Raw genomic sequence first — 16,595 nt, 5'->3', positions numbered from 1 at the left:
TGGTTAAAATAATGTATAACTAATATTACAAAAAAGTCTACCATTTCAGCATTGCAACTAAATATTTATACGACCAACATTCTGGAAACAAAAAATTGGAAAACCAGCAAAATGTAAAAAATCTATAGAATTTTGGATCTGAAAAAAAATATTTTGTATGTACAAGAGCTCAAAAGTAATAAATGGATCAGAAATTTTAAACCAGATTATTTACATCTTTTTAAGATAGAAAGCGGAGACTGAAACAATAAAGTAGCGCAGTATTAGGCTGATATATCTTCCACATAACTCAAAATACGAAAGATAAAATTTAAAACAAGTACCAACTTTAATGGTGTTATGAATTGTATTTCTTAAATTTGTAGAAGTTATTCTACAAAGTCTTAGTAACCCCTAATAAAAAAATACAAATAGGTACAAATTTTTGAATTCAAGAAATGTGAACAGTGAAATTTTCTAAATTAGTAAGAATTGATCATTATATTATATCCGAAATAAATAAATAAATAAAATAAATAAATAAATAAATAATAAAAAATAGAGGTAATTATAAATGCGATTAATTGAATTAATAAGACATTATTAAAATTTGTATTATTTCATTTTTATTTATACATTTCTAAATTTTATTATAACGTCCATACACAAAATGGAAATAGTCATCAGGATTTATGCTCTATTGAGATAATGGCAATTACATATTTAATTTAGAATTCATTTAATTTTATTACAATTTTTATTACTCTAATAAAAATATTTTTCTATCATCAGTGATGTAATCGATGCTTTACATAATACATACAGTTATATATAAAAATATTCATCAATTTAGTATACTATCCACATAAGTTGTGCAATTTATAAATGCCTAATGATATTTAATCGCTTGGATTTGCATTCTGTTTCCATGGATATATCATATTATCGATTTTATCAAAAAAGAATAAATATGCTATGTCAAATAAATATTTATTAAAATATAATTTTATTTATAAACTATATAAAGTTTATATGATTTTTAAACTATATCAAGAAAATCTTATATTTAAGGCAAGCCCGTTAAATTAAGATTATAACTAAAATTAGGCACCGCGTATTCGCATGTTAAAAATGTTAATTGATTCAGTACATTTGATCCCGACCCTAAGTGTTAACAACGCCTTGCTGGTCCCGAACCGTATGGTCTATGGCATCATTACTGTAAGATAATATCATTATTTTTGCCTTTTCTGCAATATACAATTAATATTGGCCTACAGAAACAACCATATTTTTTCTTGGAATGTCACATACAACTAGCAATGGCAAATGCTAACCTTGAGTCAACTATAATTCAATAATTTAATATACACATATATTACATAAACAAAAATCGGGACTTTTAATAATATCCTGGTCGTTTTAGCAGAAGATAGGAATGCAGCGACACACGATTCCATCTACATATTCTTTCAATATTTATTAGTTAAAAAAATTAGATTTCTATACCACACAATGCACAAACAAAAATAAAACGCTTGTTCTCTATATATCTAACCTAATTATAAGTCTTAAAAGATCACTTTCAATTAAAGAGCTGCACACAGTAACACTTACTATTATAACTTATGAGCTAAAATAATGGAAGCTTCATTATCATTTATTAAGTACATCGTTCGAAGGTGATTGGCTATCTTGAAATTATATTTCAAATTTAAATAAACTTAAAACTAGTTTCTAATCTCATTCCAACGTCATATATAAAACCCAAGGCACTTCGTGAGGGTTGATTTATATTAGCATAATAGTATTATAATTACCATTTAAGTAATGATCTAACTATGTAGCAAAATCTACCTTATCCCATGACAATGGCGTACTGTGCATTTTCAGATCTTCAATACCTAACAGATCGAATGCTCCACTGTTTGTACCAAGTAGTGGATCATAAGTAGATAAATCTGCATTTTGCGAAGTAGCCATCGATATTGGCATATGTTGCTGCGTAACAAAATATTGATGTGGAGGAGTTGACATGGTGTTATTGTCATGAAGTTCAGAAACAGGAATAAGTGAGTCAAGCCATTCATCCATCTCCATAGGCGTATCTCCTATATCCATAAACTCTGGAGGAAAAACAGCACCAAATCCATTATTACAAACATTATTGTTCGATAAACTTTGATTGTATCGATTTGTTAATGAAATATTATTTTGTAACATATCCACAGATTGAGGTCCTACATTTTCTTCTTGCATGCTGGTATTATTTTCGATTACATTTTGTTCAACAAATTCATTCACATATGAGTCCATATTACTATTGTCCTGATTTTGTACTCCATCCATTCCAATTTCCATATCCAGTTCCGATTCTAATTTATCACAGTCTAATGAACCAAAGTCCAAACAATCAAATGTTTCTAAATCTAAGCCTAATGCTTTTAAATCTAAATGTCCCTCCTCGTTTTGTTGTTCTAATAGCAAGTCAGAAACTACTTTCTGATCTTGGTCAAATTGATCATGATCCAAATGCTCCGCTGAAGCAATATCCTGCAGCAAACGAGTGCAATTGTCCATTTGATTTGTTACGTCAGGTGTTAAAATATTTGCATTTGAAGCAGTGTAGGGCAATGGAGGCGGTGGAGGAATAAGGCCGAGTTTTGGTAAACAAGGCCATTATTTAAAACAGCAGTTCCGGGTGTGGTTGGAGTAGCTGGGTCCTGGGCAGCACTTGGAGGAAGTTCTCCATTTTTAATTAATATTTCGAGAACATCATCAACTATCTGTGATTTAATATGACTTTTACTTTGAGGTTTTTTCAGCTGACTCGTAGCGATTTCATACTGAGGTGGAGATTTTATATCAAGAACTTCATTTGATTCAGGCTCTATTTTTGGTTCAATTGTAATCGTAGGCATATCATCATGCGCTAAATTTATTTCATTTGAAATATTTTGTGGAGATGATATTACATTTGTTTGTTCTGATGTCAATAAATTTGCTGGTACTAAAATTGTTGGCAATGATGCAGTTCTGTGATGTTCATTCATCAATTTTCCTTTGGCTAACTTGTTCAGTACTAAGACAGCTTGTTGTTTGTTCAAAACTATTCCAAGATTTTTTTTGCCTTTTACTGTTTGTAAACCATTCACTATCGTTGTTGAATTGTCAGTTTTTGGTGTGGCCATTATAGTTCCAATATTAAATCCATTGATCTGAATAGGCTTTTGAACCATTAACAAATTTGCTTGATTTTTTGCACTTAAACCTTGTTGAAATGCTACGTGCTCCTTCTGTTGCTTTTGCTGATTTTCTTGATGTTGCTTTGTTTGCTGTGCTTGCAAATTTTGCAATTGCTGGAGATGCATCGATATTTTTTGGGATTTCATTTTATTATGTAAATGCTGTTGTAATGCTAATTTTTGATTTTTAGGTTCTTGAGAACTATTAGTAGGAGCTTGTCGCATTTGCTGTACCTGCAATTGCGATTTATGAAGTTCTCGCTTCAACTCCTCAATTTTTCTCTGTTGCTCTTTCACTATTTCATCAGGTGCCGGAGTTTGTCTCCCGCACATTGATCCAGGTGAATCAGCTTGTAAATCCATTGCTTCGTGATCCGATGCAGGTGATAATGAGTTGCGAGGCGAATTGACTCCAACTTCTTCGCTAAAATCTCCATGTAGAGATTCTTCGCTTGATACACTAGGTGGTGCTGGGGTATCTACACTTCCAGAATCGGACTCCGATATCATAATATGAGGTTTTAGCCTTTCGATCAGCTGTGGTTTCGAACCGGATACAGGAAGATTTCTTTTCTTGAGTTCAATTTTCAAATCAGATACTTTCATATCTTCTAATTTACCAAGAGGTTTCATAAATATATCTGAATTATTTCCATTGTTAATCGTAGGAGGAGATGAAGAAGATGGAGAGGATACAGCGACAGTTACATTTTGAGGACTTGCTATTGTTACAGGCTCGCTTGAGTTAATAGTAATAGGCTTTTGGTTGGCAGGCAATATAATTTGTGGATACTTATGCTGCCATTCCAATTGCCATTGTAAGAATAATTGTTGTTGTTGTAGTAATAACTCATAAGAAGTTTCCCCAGCTGCCGCCGCTGCTCCTAAAGCAGTGTTTTTCTGAGCGCTTGGCGGTCCTTTGTATTCATGAAATTTAATAGTTCTGGCTTTTGGTAAAGATTTGCTACTTTTACTTTTTTTTCTATTTTTATCTTTGCCTGGAGCATCGGTTTTCAATTGAGCTGGCTGCAATGGTGATGGTGCTGTAGGCCTAGGTGTGACAGAAGCAGTGGAATGAGTCGACGGAGGCGATGAAATTGATGACAAAGGACTCAAACTTGATGCGGGACTTGCGGCTAACGGAAGAAATGTGGGAGTTGTGGTATTTCCACAAACAACACTTTGACACAATTCAGCAAATGTGAAACTTGCAGTTGGTAAAGGCGCTGGAGTGGCTGCCTTAGTCACATGGACTATAGGCTTAGATTCCGTAGAACGCGGCGGTGTACTTCTCGTATCAACACCGCCTTCTGAACTCTGAGAATCATCTTCGTATGTGACATAACTGCTTGGATGCTGCGGCCTATTTAATTGTCCTTCACATGTGGCGCGAAAAGGAACCAGTCCTTCTTTAACGGCGCGCTCTATTGGTTCATCAGTATGTAATATATTCTTTTTAATTAACTCTAATGGACCTGGACGATGTGACAACTGATCATTAAGCTGGTCAGCCAGCCTTGCTTTCTTTAACATGCGCTGACGTTCAGCGAGACTAGGATCCACGTGACCTTCTTGTTGTTCTAATATATGTCGTCGTTCTAACTCTTGGCGATCTGGTCGTTGTTGAATTTTTGCCTTCAATAGATCTCCTGTTTTTGCACGTTCTAGTTGCTTGCGTTGTTCATGGAAAGCCGGCGGTGTCTTAAGCGCTGAAACAGCAATAATTAGAATTATTTCCAGGGATATAATTTTTCTTATAACAATTATTAATAATAATACAAACAGAAAATAATTTATAGTAATTTTAATTTGAAATCATTTGCATTAATTTTACAGTAAATGGCGATGGATTAATGGATTTCTGAATTGTAAGCTAAAATAACAATGCTCCAACTCATTAATCACACATGCGCCAAATGTGCTATTTCAAAAGAAACACATGCAATGTATTGTACTGTTTATTCTACGAATCAACATACGAATGTTTTGCTCAATCTAAGTAATCGTGTATTGTTATTTATAGATCAAAATGAAATAATGATAAACTTATTAAATCCTTTTCAGAATACTTGCAAATAGTAGCTTTTATATCGCAGATAGAAAAATAATATAATTAGCAAAGAAAATTATTTATTATTATATGTAGGAAACAAGAAATTGAATAAATGACAGTGCATTAGACCTTTGTTTGAATCTTAAGAGCCTTTCCATACGATTGTTAAATTATTTTTTTTTTGTGTAATTATGCATTTATAATGAAAGATGCGTAATTAGTGCCCAATTAATTAGTTTATAAATTGTTGGTAAATAAAGATAAATGCAAGCACGTGTAACGAATTCATTCAATGGCTAGCGAATGAGTAAGTCTGATGTTACCACATGGTGGCGGAAACTATTATTAACTATAGATATAAATGATGACAAAATAATAATTATATAAGAATTGTTTGGCAATGATGCTATGCATCAGCTTTGCCGCATAAAACGAACAGCCAAAAACACGGAACGATATAACTTTAGAGTTGCTCTTGACAGATCCCAATGTATGGTACATCTCCCGACAGTTTACTAGGCTGAATCAGGCGTACATCAGGCAACGTGTTTATTGCGTAACGTATACAATAAACCGCGATATAAGTTCTGGTGATGGTTCAAGGTCGATTCAGTTCTTAAATAATTAAATGGAGAAAAACATTTTACGAGAAAGGATCTTTAGTACATAGTGGACAGGGTATGCATAAGACAATTGTAATAGAAAATATCATACATCAGATATCTTATCAAAAATAGGTCAATATAGTTAGATAAAATTCATCAGAAAATTTTAAAAATTCTATCATTAGTTATATTAGTTGAAATCTTATATTTAAATAAATACTAAATTTTTGAGATTATTTTGCACAAAAGATTATATACAAATAAAATATTAAACGCTTAAGTATATTAATTATCATGATAACTTACGAATCAGTTTTACACTATTTATGAGTGATACAGAAGTCTTAATGAATGTAAAAGTATATTTCGTAAGATTGCGATTTTCCATTATTAGAGAAGATTAATGATTCGTATTTTCGACATGATGCACATATAAATGATTTTTTTAACATTGTAAAAATAAATGACAATTTCGCATGTCTAGTGTCAACAAGTATTCGCAAGTAGGTTGGCAACTATCTTTAAAAGTCTAGACAAAAAAATCTTAATTTGAAACATATGTTAAATTAATTATGTTTGTTAACAAAAAAAGAAAATATAATCAGTTGTCATAAACAAATATGCTGTTTCCATTTTTTTCTAATAAAATCTAAGTAAAATGTTATAGCTTTCCTAGATTTACGTCTGCTTCAAGATGCGATATGTATAAGAATTCTTTTTAATAGATTTTCGTGTTTAGTTTTTCTTCAAAAAACTATTATGCTTTACGTTTTTATTTGCCATCGGCCTTGACTGAAAAATATCTGTTTTCGTCGCATTTAAAACTGACAGAGACCGTATGAACAACGAAAAGAAGCCAGATACTAGCACAGTTCTTTTATAAATAAAGATGTAAGCGTATAAAATATAATTCTTAGCATTACTCATTTCAAATTCTTACTTTACGTGCAACTACTAATCAAGTAAGTAATTTATAATTCAATAATTTTCTAATTATGTGCTTGATATATATTTTCTAAGAACCGGAAGTATTTTGATAAATACAATTTCACAATGTAATATACCACAGTCACACCAATTCTCGAATTAGCTTACTACTCTGTTATATCACTATAAATTTACTGAAGTATAAGAGAGCAAGAACAAGAAAGTTGTGTAAATGGGTTCAGCAGTCTCGTAAGGGTATATTTAATCAACTTGATTTTTTTAACATTTCCTAAACTTTATATTTAACAAAGAATGAAATTATAGCAGGTGTGGTTTGTGAAAAAGCTTATTTGAGAATAAGCCAATTGAGGAGTATATCAAATATTTATATTTATTTTTATATAAAGAATTATTTAGGCTATGTATAAGAAAACACACCACTCTCCCTTTTTGCAGCTAACTTTATTGAAGCAAGAAAAACTTTTGTTGCAAAGGTTTTTAATAGTAAGAGGGGCACTTTCTCTTGATCATCCATAACATTGTTAATTTACCAGTTAGCCGGGAGAAAAGTAAATTAATTGGTAAATTGAACATTTGTCTAAGTAGAAATACAGAAATACAGTCTTTGAATACGATGGATTAGTCATAAAATCAACCACACAATAAAAGGGCGAGTGGCCCAACCGCACACAGCTCCAGAACGGTTGTGACAGGTAAAAAAATAATAGATTCAAAAACAACAGCTATAAACATCGAAATGGTTTATAGCGACATTTAAGGTTAGAAATATGTAGCACAATACAACATAATCATTTAAACAAAGCTTATAAATATAATATAACAATACAATAAATATATTTTTTTAAACAATAAATCTTTGTAAAATATCTTGTTTTTTTTGTACGAAATTTTCGCTTCTCTTTCTCTTTCGTATTTTGCTTTAGTTAAGTTGTATTTTTCTTTAACTGTTTTATTTTTGTTCACTATACATGTCACATGAAACAAATCTAATTGCTGCTAATTGATAAATAATGTTCAAAATATAAGAAATCGATCATAAAAACTTACTTTTGACTTTCAAAAACTACAGATCGTGTTAATGTAAGGAACTGACTCATTGCAATAATGTAAACTTGTTCCAACAAAAATACTTCGTCTTTCTCGCTTTGAACCCATTCTCAAAATCAGCATTCAGTTAGCTTTTATAACGACTATCACTACTGTATCCTGGCACAGCCGTACCTAGTCTCATCTACTAGTACTACTTGATGACTGCCTCGAAATGCGAATAACTTATAAAAAAAACTTAAAAAGTTAGAGCGAAAGTTCTATATTTACCTTTCTCAAGTTTGGTATAATTAGTTCTTAGCAATTAACAATTAAACATACTTTCAAGTTACTATTTATTTATAAAATGTATCAATATTGTTCGTTATATTTTTCTCTATGAAAAATCAAGAAACGTCAGTTACTTATAACTTTAGACTAAAACTATCGATAGCTATTCCTACCGCGGTCTTATTGATAGGGTAGCAATAGATCAACTTTTTTTTGAGAAAAAAGAAAAAATCACTAGTAGTGAAGTGGGAAGAAAATAATATATGCGCATTCGGATAATTATCATATAGTCTCATAACAGTATTATAGCACTTTTAAGATATATTGTTTTACAAAAAGTTTACAAACGGTCAATTTGAACAGTGTTAATGAAGTTAGTGTAATTAAAAGACTGTAGTGTACTATTATTTACATAGTAAATATATATATATATATATATATATATATATATAATAAAAATATTGACTTACGAGGCATTATCCCCTGAGCCACTAATTGGTTGATTGGCCTCCGCATCAATAGCTTCACTTTCAGCGCTGGAATATCAATGACAAAATGTCATAAATCATTGTTAAAGCACAAAACACATAACACAAAAAATATTGCTAATCTTACAAATGTTATTTATTATCACTCTATTAACTCACTCACGTCAATATAAAATAGTCCATATTTTAAAAAATGTAAAAATTCTCGATGCCCACAACTCGATGTACGTTTTATGACTGCCGGACAAATTATTTATTGATAAATATATTTAGCATTCGGTATGTAAATTCATTTCAATAATAATAGCATATCATGACAGCGTTGGCAAGACGCATGATCACATTAAAACGCCTACCTTAAAAATGTTTGCAAATTATCTCAATGCCATAATTAATCATAAAGATATTTCCAGAATTGAAATCCTCTGTTTACAATAATAGTTATAACAAATGCGAAAATATAAATATAAACAGGATCCACATATTGGCATACCATCTGCTTTATACGGGCAATTATAAAACATCCGATGATTGTCGCTGATAAAACCAAAATTTAATTAACATATTTTGCATTATTTTATAACTGTTACTGTTATTTGACAACATAAGTATGCCAAATACTATTTTATTTCACTTAAGTCAATGAATTAAATGAATGCTGGTAAATGATTTTATTTAGACAATGGAGTATTATGGTCTTCAATGATATTTCCAACAAGTACGTGACGACTCTAGTCATTTGCAATCAAAACACGAGTGTAGGACCACAGGAAGTCAAGACGAATATCACATACTAAAAGAAATATAATGTAAATCTTTAAAATGCAATGTATTAAGACTATAAGTTCAAATGAATATATTAATTGAAAATGTGGAAGTCTTTAATAACAAAAACATAATAATTTATCAGATTCTTAGCATACTCTATTTCAAACGTATAATATTAGCACATACTATGTGTATGCTATATAGCATAAATATTTTTTAAATAAAGCCCTATTTTTAGGATAAACTCAAATTAATATAATCGTTATATGATCGATGATATATTATTGGTCTTATTATTTTATAATAGGCTGATTTGTGAGTAATTATAATATAAATAATGGTGCATGACATGATGTTTTAAGATAAATTTTTGGAACTTTTCGTACCGTACCGTACGCTAATTATTTTTTTTTTAAATTTTGAAAATAGCTTTTTTGAAAATTTGGATTTTTTTTATTTTTAAAGAAAATTTTGAAATAATTCGACTTTACTGAAAATTTTCATTTTCGATTTGTTGAGATTACTTAACTTACCCTTCGGGAAGTTATTAAATGACAGATAATTTATAAAATAAGCAATAAATATATTCGAGAAAGTACATTGCCGATAAATAAATGATATACATCCTGACTAAAAAGTCAATGATTCCATTCGAAGAATGTATAATCAATTTGTTTTGGTTGCTGTTTCGGATACCATAAGTATTTTATGTTTGGGCAAATGTGCAAGTTCTAAATGTGTAATTTCTGAACCGATGGTATTTTTCTCAAATCACATAATAAATTAATTGTAATATGTACGTAGTCCTTTTATAATTAAAAATTTCAATCAAAATTATTATCTCAATACCTATATTGAACAACACTTCTAAAATATAGAGAAATAACTAAATAATAGTAATAAAATAATTTCGAATAATTGCTGAATCTATGGCCGGCCCTCTGTATTTAACACTTTTAGAGTTCCGAAATTATTAAGCCCATTTGACACAATAAAATTTTGATGAATGTACACATATAAATCTTAAATATATTTTCATACTTTTATATATTAATATAATTCAATATTACTTTTTACAACATACATTGGATTTTAGTGGAGTAATGAAGTACATGTAAACGTTCTATTCAATACCTCGCAAACCCCTTTATTTCGAATTTTCGATCGTGGTATACTTATTTTCACGGCGTGAGCCAATTTGACTCAAAGAATGGTTTAACAGTTTTTGCCAGAAAAACTGATCCGCAAAGGTAATTATGTAATTTATATTGAAAAGTATTTATAGGAATCGAAATTATATCTAATACGGAATTTGCATGGATTTAAAAAATATGGGAAAAATTTATAGAGAATAGTCAAGTTTGTTACAAACGGTAAACGGTTTTTCGGTCTTGGGAAAAGATGAAATCCGAGGATTGTCACGACATGCCAACTTTTATGAATAATCAGATTTTAATACAGTTTTTAACTCTTAAAAAGAGTTTGTTTTTCATTAATAAGTTCCATTACGATTATTTTACTTGCAAAAACGTTACTTATAAACAAAACTACTTTTGTTGGCACCATACTCCAAATCGAAAAAAATCACCTCAACAATCTGAAAAGAGAATTCTACCCTGACCATTTATAAAAGAATTTCTGATAAAGTACAAAAACAAAAGTACAAAACAAGTAAATACAAAACATAAAAATATAAGTATTGAAAAAATTAAAAACTTGTTCCATACTTCTAACTTATTGTAATAGCACCAATATACGAGGTCTGTTCAAAAAGTACCCGGAATTTTCGTTTTTTCAAAAAAATATTTATTTATTCGTCTACATTAATGTGGTCCCCTTCAAAGTAGTCCCCCCCAGATATAATACACTTATGCCAGCGTTTTTTCCAATTTTCGAAGCACCCTTGATATTCACTTTTTGATATGTCCTTGAGCACTCTCAGCGATTTTCTTCAATCGAGGAAAACCGCCGTCCTTTCATGGGTCTCTTCAACTTTGGGAATAGGAAAAAGTCACACGGAGCCATATCTGGTGAATTTTTGCACTTTGCAACACTTTATTTCATTTTTTACGCAAAATTTAATACAAATTCTTTGACTTTTCAATTCTTCCATTGTAAAAATCGCCGAGCTCAGAAAAACACGTCGAACCTTAGCGACTACCACAGACAAAGTAAACAGTGAATATAGCTGAAAATTTCATCATACTTTAGGGGCATGTATACCAACACAATAAAAAAAAATTTTTGACAATCAGACACTCCAGACCCGCGAAATTTAATTATTAGTAATTCCGGGTACTTTTTGAACACACCTCGTATATATATATATATATATATATATATATATATATATATATATATAACCAATATGTATATGGCGTTGATGTTCTTGACCAAATGGTAGAAAATGTTATTTATAAAACATTTCATTTAAACTTTCTTCAATTCCAAATTAACTTCTATTTTCTTCAAATTGAGTCACTTCAGTAAAGACAGGTTTATATTTAACATCTGCAAATCTAGTGTTATATTCATACTACGTTAGCAAATGAAATCTTCCCGAAAGTATTGACGCTTAAAAATCCACTATTTGGATTAGACATTGGATTAGGTGGATGCTTTCAATTACTCTGTGTAATTGACCTTATATATTATATAATATAATGAATTGAATATAAATAGTACCAAAATCAATTGATCAAATAAAGCGCCTTATCATAAAAACTAAATATAAACACATTTTAATTCATTCAAAGTTAATTAGGATTTTTGCATCTTTAAATATTCATGCTGGATATAAGTGTTACGATACGGTTGCTGCGTGAGGCCTGAATAAAAACAAAAACACTGAATCAAAAAGAAGCCGATTTTCCTCATCTCACGGCCAATTATCAAGATGGCGCGACATTAATCATTAACTCCGCCTCCGACATAAAAGACGTGCCGTAGTAACATTAACCAAAAAAAAACTATGACAAAACATAGCAATGTGCCATACAGAAGTAGCATAAGAAATGAAAACACAAAAATATTTAAAAACATGGAATTCTAATAAGAAAAAAACTGCCTACACGATCCCGCGGACCGGATTTATTTTCGTTCTTGCGCATTGTGCAACATGGTTAGCAAACACTCAATGGAAGTAAACATTATCAAATACAACTTATATTTATTTATATTCTTTTTAGGTCGATAGACTTTCACACATGATGATAACGAATTAATTACCAACATATTTTTGCACCATTGTGTATTTTTGCATATTATATTAGTTGCGACGAGAAAGATTTTAATTAAAAACATATGCATTCAACATTTTCCATAAAGCAAGTCATGTTTATTTTCCAAGTAATGTTTTACTTTTGATGACAGCAATACAAATTATGTCGTGTACATTAATATTTCTTATGTAAGTGTCACAAATAGTCAGAATTCAATTAGCTTGAGTGATATATGTTTCACCAAAATAAATTAACCATAATAAAAATTATTAATAGTAAAACAAAAGTTCGCTAATTTTCTAATCACGTAGGCATATGATACAATGCCAATTTTAATAAGATAGAAAAACGTCAAAAATGTGACGTGAATATAATTATGTCGCGTTCTTAAGATCGCGGCGAAAGCCCTAAATTTTTAGTTGTTTTGTCTGCATAATACTACAATGGGCGCTACAAATTTTCTCGATATGCCCGTAGAATTATTGTACATGATAACAGATTATATACAAAATTTCACAGATTTAGTTTATTTGGGAAAAACTTGTGTGCTGCTGAAAAATGTTTGCGAAAGGACCACCAAAAAAGCTCTCCTGCGACTTCAAAATTTAGCAAGTAATTCGAAATCGAAAAGTGCATTTCCGGCCGCGCAGCTAACATTGGTATACCATAGCAAGTTTTCCATCAAATGCTAACCCAAACTTACATTTCTAAATAAAAATTGTATTTCAATAAATAAATAAATAATGGGTGGTACTGCTCTAGGGCAGGTCCGTGAGCTGGTGAGTTAAACTCTAACTTGATTCAGGGAAAATAGTGTGAGAGATTTCCCATTGCCATTTTACACCGCAGCGACAGAAATGTGTTTATTTTCAATTAGAAACAAATTTTTTATCAGTAGTAAAAATAGACATTGCGATAGGGGGGTCTTAAATTAGCAACCCCGTCCACACGAGGTAGCGCGCGTTAGCCCGCTACGCTATAGAGCACTCATTTCAATATATGTTAATAATAATTTATCATGATTTGTTATAACAAATATAATATTAGAATTAAATACGATTATCTATCCAGCTTAGGGCAATTGCAGGCGAAAATTGCACGATAGAACTTGCCCAGACTTTGGATTGTTTCTTAGCATTTTTGCTTGGGAAACCGACTCTTATCAACTGCAATACAGCTGCTAATGAATTTCTACGAAAAGATAGAAAAAGAGCCCATAAACTTTATCGAGGAAATGAAAAATTGCTGAGATACTACTATGCCTCTTTATATATAAGGATATTAAAGGTAAACAGAAAAAAGTAGCACTTTAATTGAGCCTTACTTTACAACTAAACCCTCTATCGGTTTGAAAATATTTAAAACAGTTGTTATTAATCATTGATCAATATTTATTGATTTTTCATCAAAACATGATAGTAACTCTAACTTCCCGTAGGGTAAGTTATAGTAATCGCAAAAAAACGAAAATGAAAATTCTTGCATGTCTTTACGTTTCAAATGTTTTTGAACATTTTGACATACTTTAGAAAAAAGGGATTTATGTGTGTGAGTTTGTGTGAGTGTGTATGTATGTATGTTTGGATACAACTCTTCATCCATGATTTCGGGTGCATCAACCAATTTGAATGACTCAAAAAACGTTCGTATCCTATTAAAGGGAAGATGTGCTGATTAGTTTTTCGTGAAGACAGGTCCAGCCGTTTCAAAGATGCGGGGCAAAAAGTGCCGAAAACGGTAATTCAGATTATGAGAGAACAGGGCACCTGATTTGAACAATTTCAAAAAAGCATTTTGCTTGTATTGACAAAATGAAAAATTGGTTAAATTTTAGGAAAGGCATAACCAACGGTTTTGGAGATACAAAGAAAAAAGTGAAGAAGGAATGATATTTGGCGGTCAAAAATGATTATTAGACATATACTCATCAATTATCAGATATTTTCTAAGGATTTTAAACAAAAGTACAAATTTTGTTACAATTGTTTTGGGTTTCGTACCAAGTTTTTTAATTTTTAAAGTTCACTTGTGCGCTTCAAACAAATATTAAAATTTTTGGAACAACTTTTTTTCACTATTTTTAAAAATATACAAGTCATTCGGCATGTCTTTTATGTGATAAGATCGTCCCTATACAATATTAGCGACAAAATATATAGTAATTATAATGTTTAAAACAATTGTTATAAATCATTGATCAATATTTATTGATTTCGGATTTTTTCCCCTAGAGAATTTAATTCTAGTACGGAAAGTTCCAGCAATTTGCCTTAAGGCAAGATGCTAAGCACCACTAGTTTTGAAAACCTTTGAATGCAATAAGTAATATTGAAATAAACCATGAGATGAAAATAATTAATTCTAGCAATTTTCATTGTTTTGTACTAAAAAACCATGGAACAAAAAGTTAAAATAAATAATATACAGTAATATTTCTGTATATTTTTTGCTATTAGAAAATCTGCATTACAATAGATTTATTAAGAAAAATATTCATATGTTATTAACAGTAAAATTATCGTCATATTTCTCATTTTTATCCAACACAGGCATTCAAAACAATAAAATATACGGAGTCAATGTTAGCGCCAGATCACTTGCGTTTGAATTTTGTCGTACCAGGGGCATGGATGGGAATCCTTTGGACTTCGCGCGGCGGTGGATGCAACTTTCGCTTTCCGGAAGAAAGTATAGTACTATTCAATATACTTTGTTCGCTTGCTACTGCCAGTGAAGCCGATGTAACATTCACGTGAGTTCATTGATAAAAAGTAAAGAAGATAAAAATTACATGAGGTAGACAAACGAGGGATTCAAGTTGATGTTTTATAAGAAAAAAATACAACTAAAAATATTAGTGGGTAGAAGAAAAAATTAATGACTATCAAGGTCTGAGTCTGTGTAATTTATATGTGCAAAGCATCACAAGAAAATATAGTTTTTCTATTTTTCTAATAATTAAAATATTTAGATCATATAAATTTATACGTGGGTATTATTAGGAGACATAACACATACGAAAAATAAAATCCATAAACCTCAATAGAATTCTTTATTTAAATACAACCCAAGCAATTTCACACAAAATAAAAGTTATAGTGTGTCTAATAAATTACACTGAATACATTAATTTTACGATTCGAATTTGATCGTAAAACTTTTCTGTTGTGTAGGTATAAATGTGGAAACTAAAAGGGACTCATTAGACATATTGCGGATGATGCTACAGATATATAAAATGTAACAAGCATTCAGAACTACCAAACACAGTTCTATAATTACACGTCGATAAAATCTCATGTTGATTTAGATTTCTAGCGAGGTTTGACAGTTTTCTTTCGTTGGTTATTACTCCACATCTATTTTAACATACGGAGTTGCGTTGAAGAAGAACGCTCAGTTACTGTCCCAATATTCATCGTTCGTACTCGTACTTGTACAAGTCTAGAAGCATATGGAAAATTTATTTCTATTTCATTTAACATAAAACCTAGGGTCATTGTCTCATAAAAACTAAATATCCTGAACTCAGGAGGATTCAAAACAAAATTTTATGGTTTGATACATAAACATAAATTAAAGAAGATGTCTCACCATTATAATTTCGATGTGACACACTTTAGAAATAAGTCAAACATCTTGAAACAGAAATAGATTTATATATATATACCTATATATGTAATATATATATATATATATATATATATATATATACTTATATATGTTAAAATATATGCGTGAAAATGTGAATATGTTCCTATGTCTGTTTGAGACGCAGCATCTTAATAATTATAGTTTATATGCCTATATCTTCAGAAAATATTATAATTTTTATTAATAAAATTTGAATTTATATAATTTTTAAACAATATGAAGGACAACAATATTTAATTTATAATTTGACATATATTCAGCTAGTTTGCCGGTCTCCCAGTCGTGATTAAAAAAAATTGATTTCAATATACTAGAAA

At 30.4% G+C, this 16,595-nt stretch overlaps 1 protein-coding gene across 1 annotated transcript in view; it reads right to left on the bottom strand.

Annotated features, from left to right (window-relative positions):
- Window positions 1–889: 889 nt before the first annotated feature.
- LOC113387657 (MKL/myocardin-like protein 1) overlaps window positions 890–16,595 on the bottom strand; it is an 82,041-nt gene continuing 66,335 nt past the window's right edge. The window contains 4 exon segments of the mRNA XM_026625015.1: window positions 890–2,113; window positions 2,351–2,617; window positions 2,620–4,933; window positions 8,618–8,683. Of these exon segments, the coding sequence (XP_026480800.1) occupies window positions 1,819–2,113; window positions 2,351–2,617; window positions 2,620–4,933; window positions 8,618–8,683 (2,942 nt within the window). The 3' untranslated portion in view covers window positions 890–1,818.

The sequence above is a fragment of the Ctenocephalides felis genome, unplaced genomic scaffold (assembly GCF_003426905.1).
Source record: "Ctenocephalides felis isolate EL2017-DRISC unplaced genomic scaffold, ASM342690v1 CF-g0.4_SCAFFOLD_03572, whole genome shotgun sequence".
Lineage (NCBI taxonomy): Eukaryota > Metazoa > Arthropoda > Insecta > Siphonaptera > Pulicidae > Ctenocephalides > Ctenocephalides felis.
The sequence above is the reverse complement of the archived record's forward strand: the minus strand, read 5'-3'. Positions and strand labels throughout refer to the sequence as shown.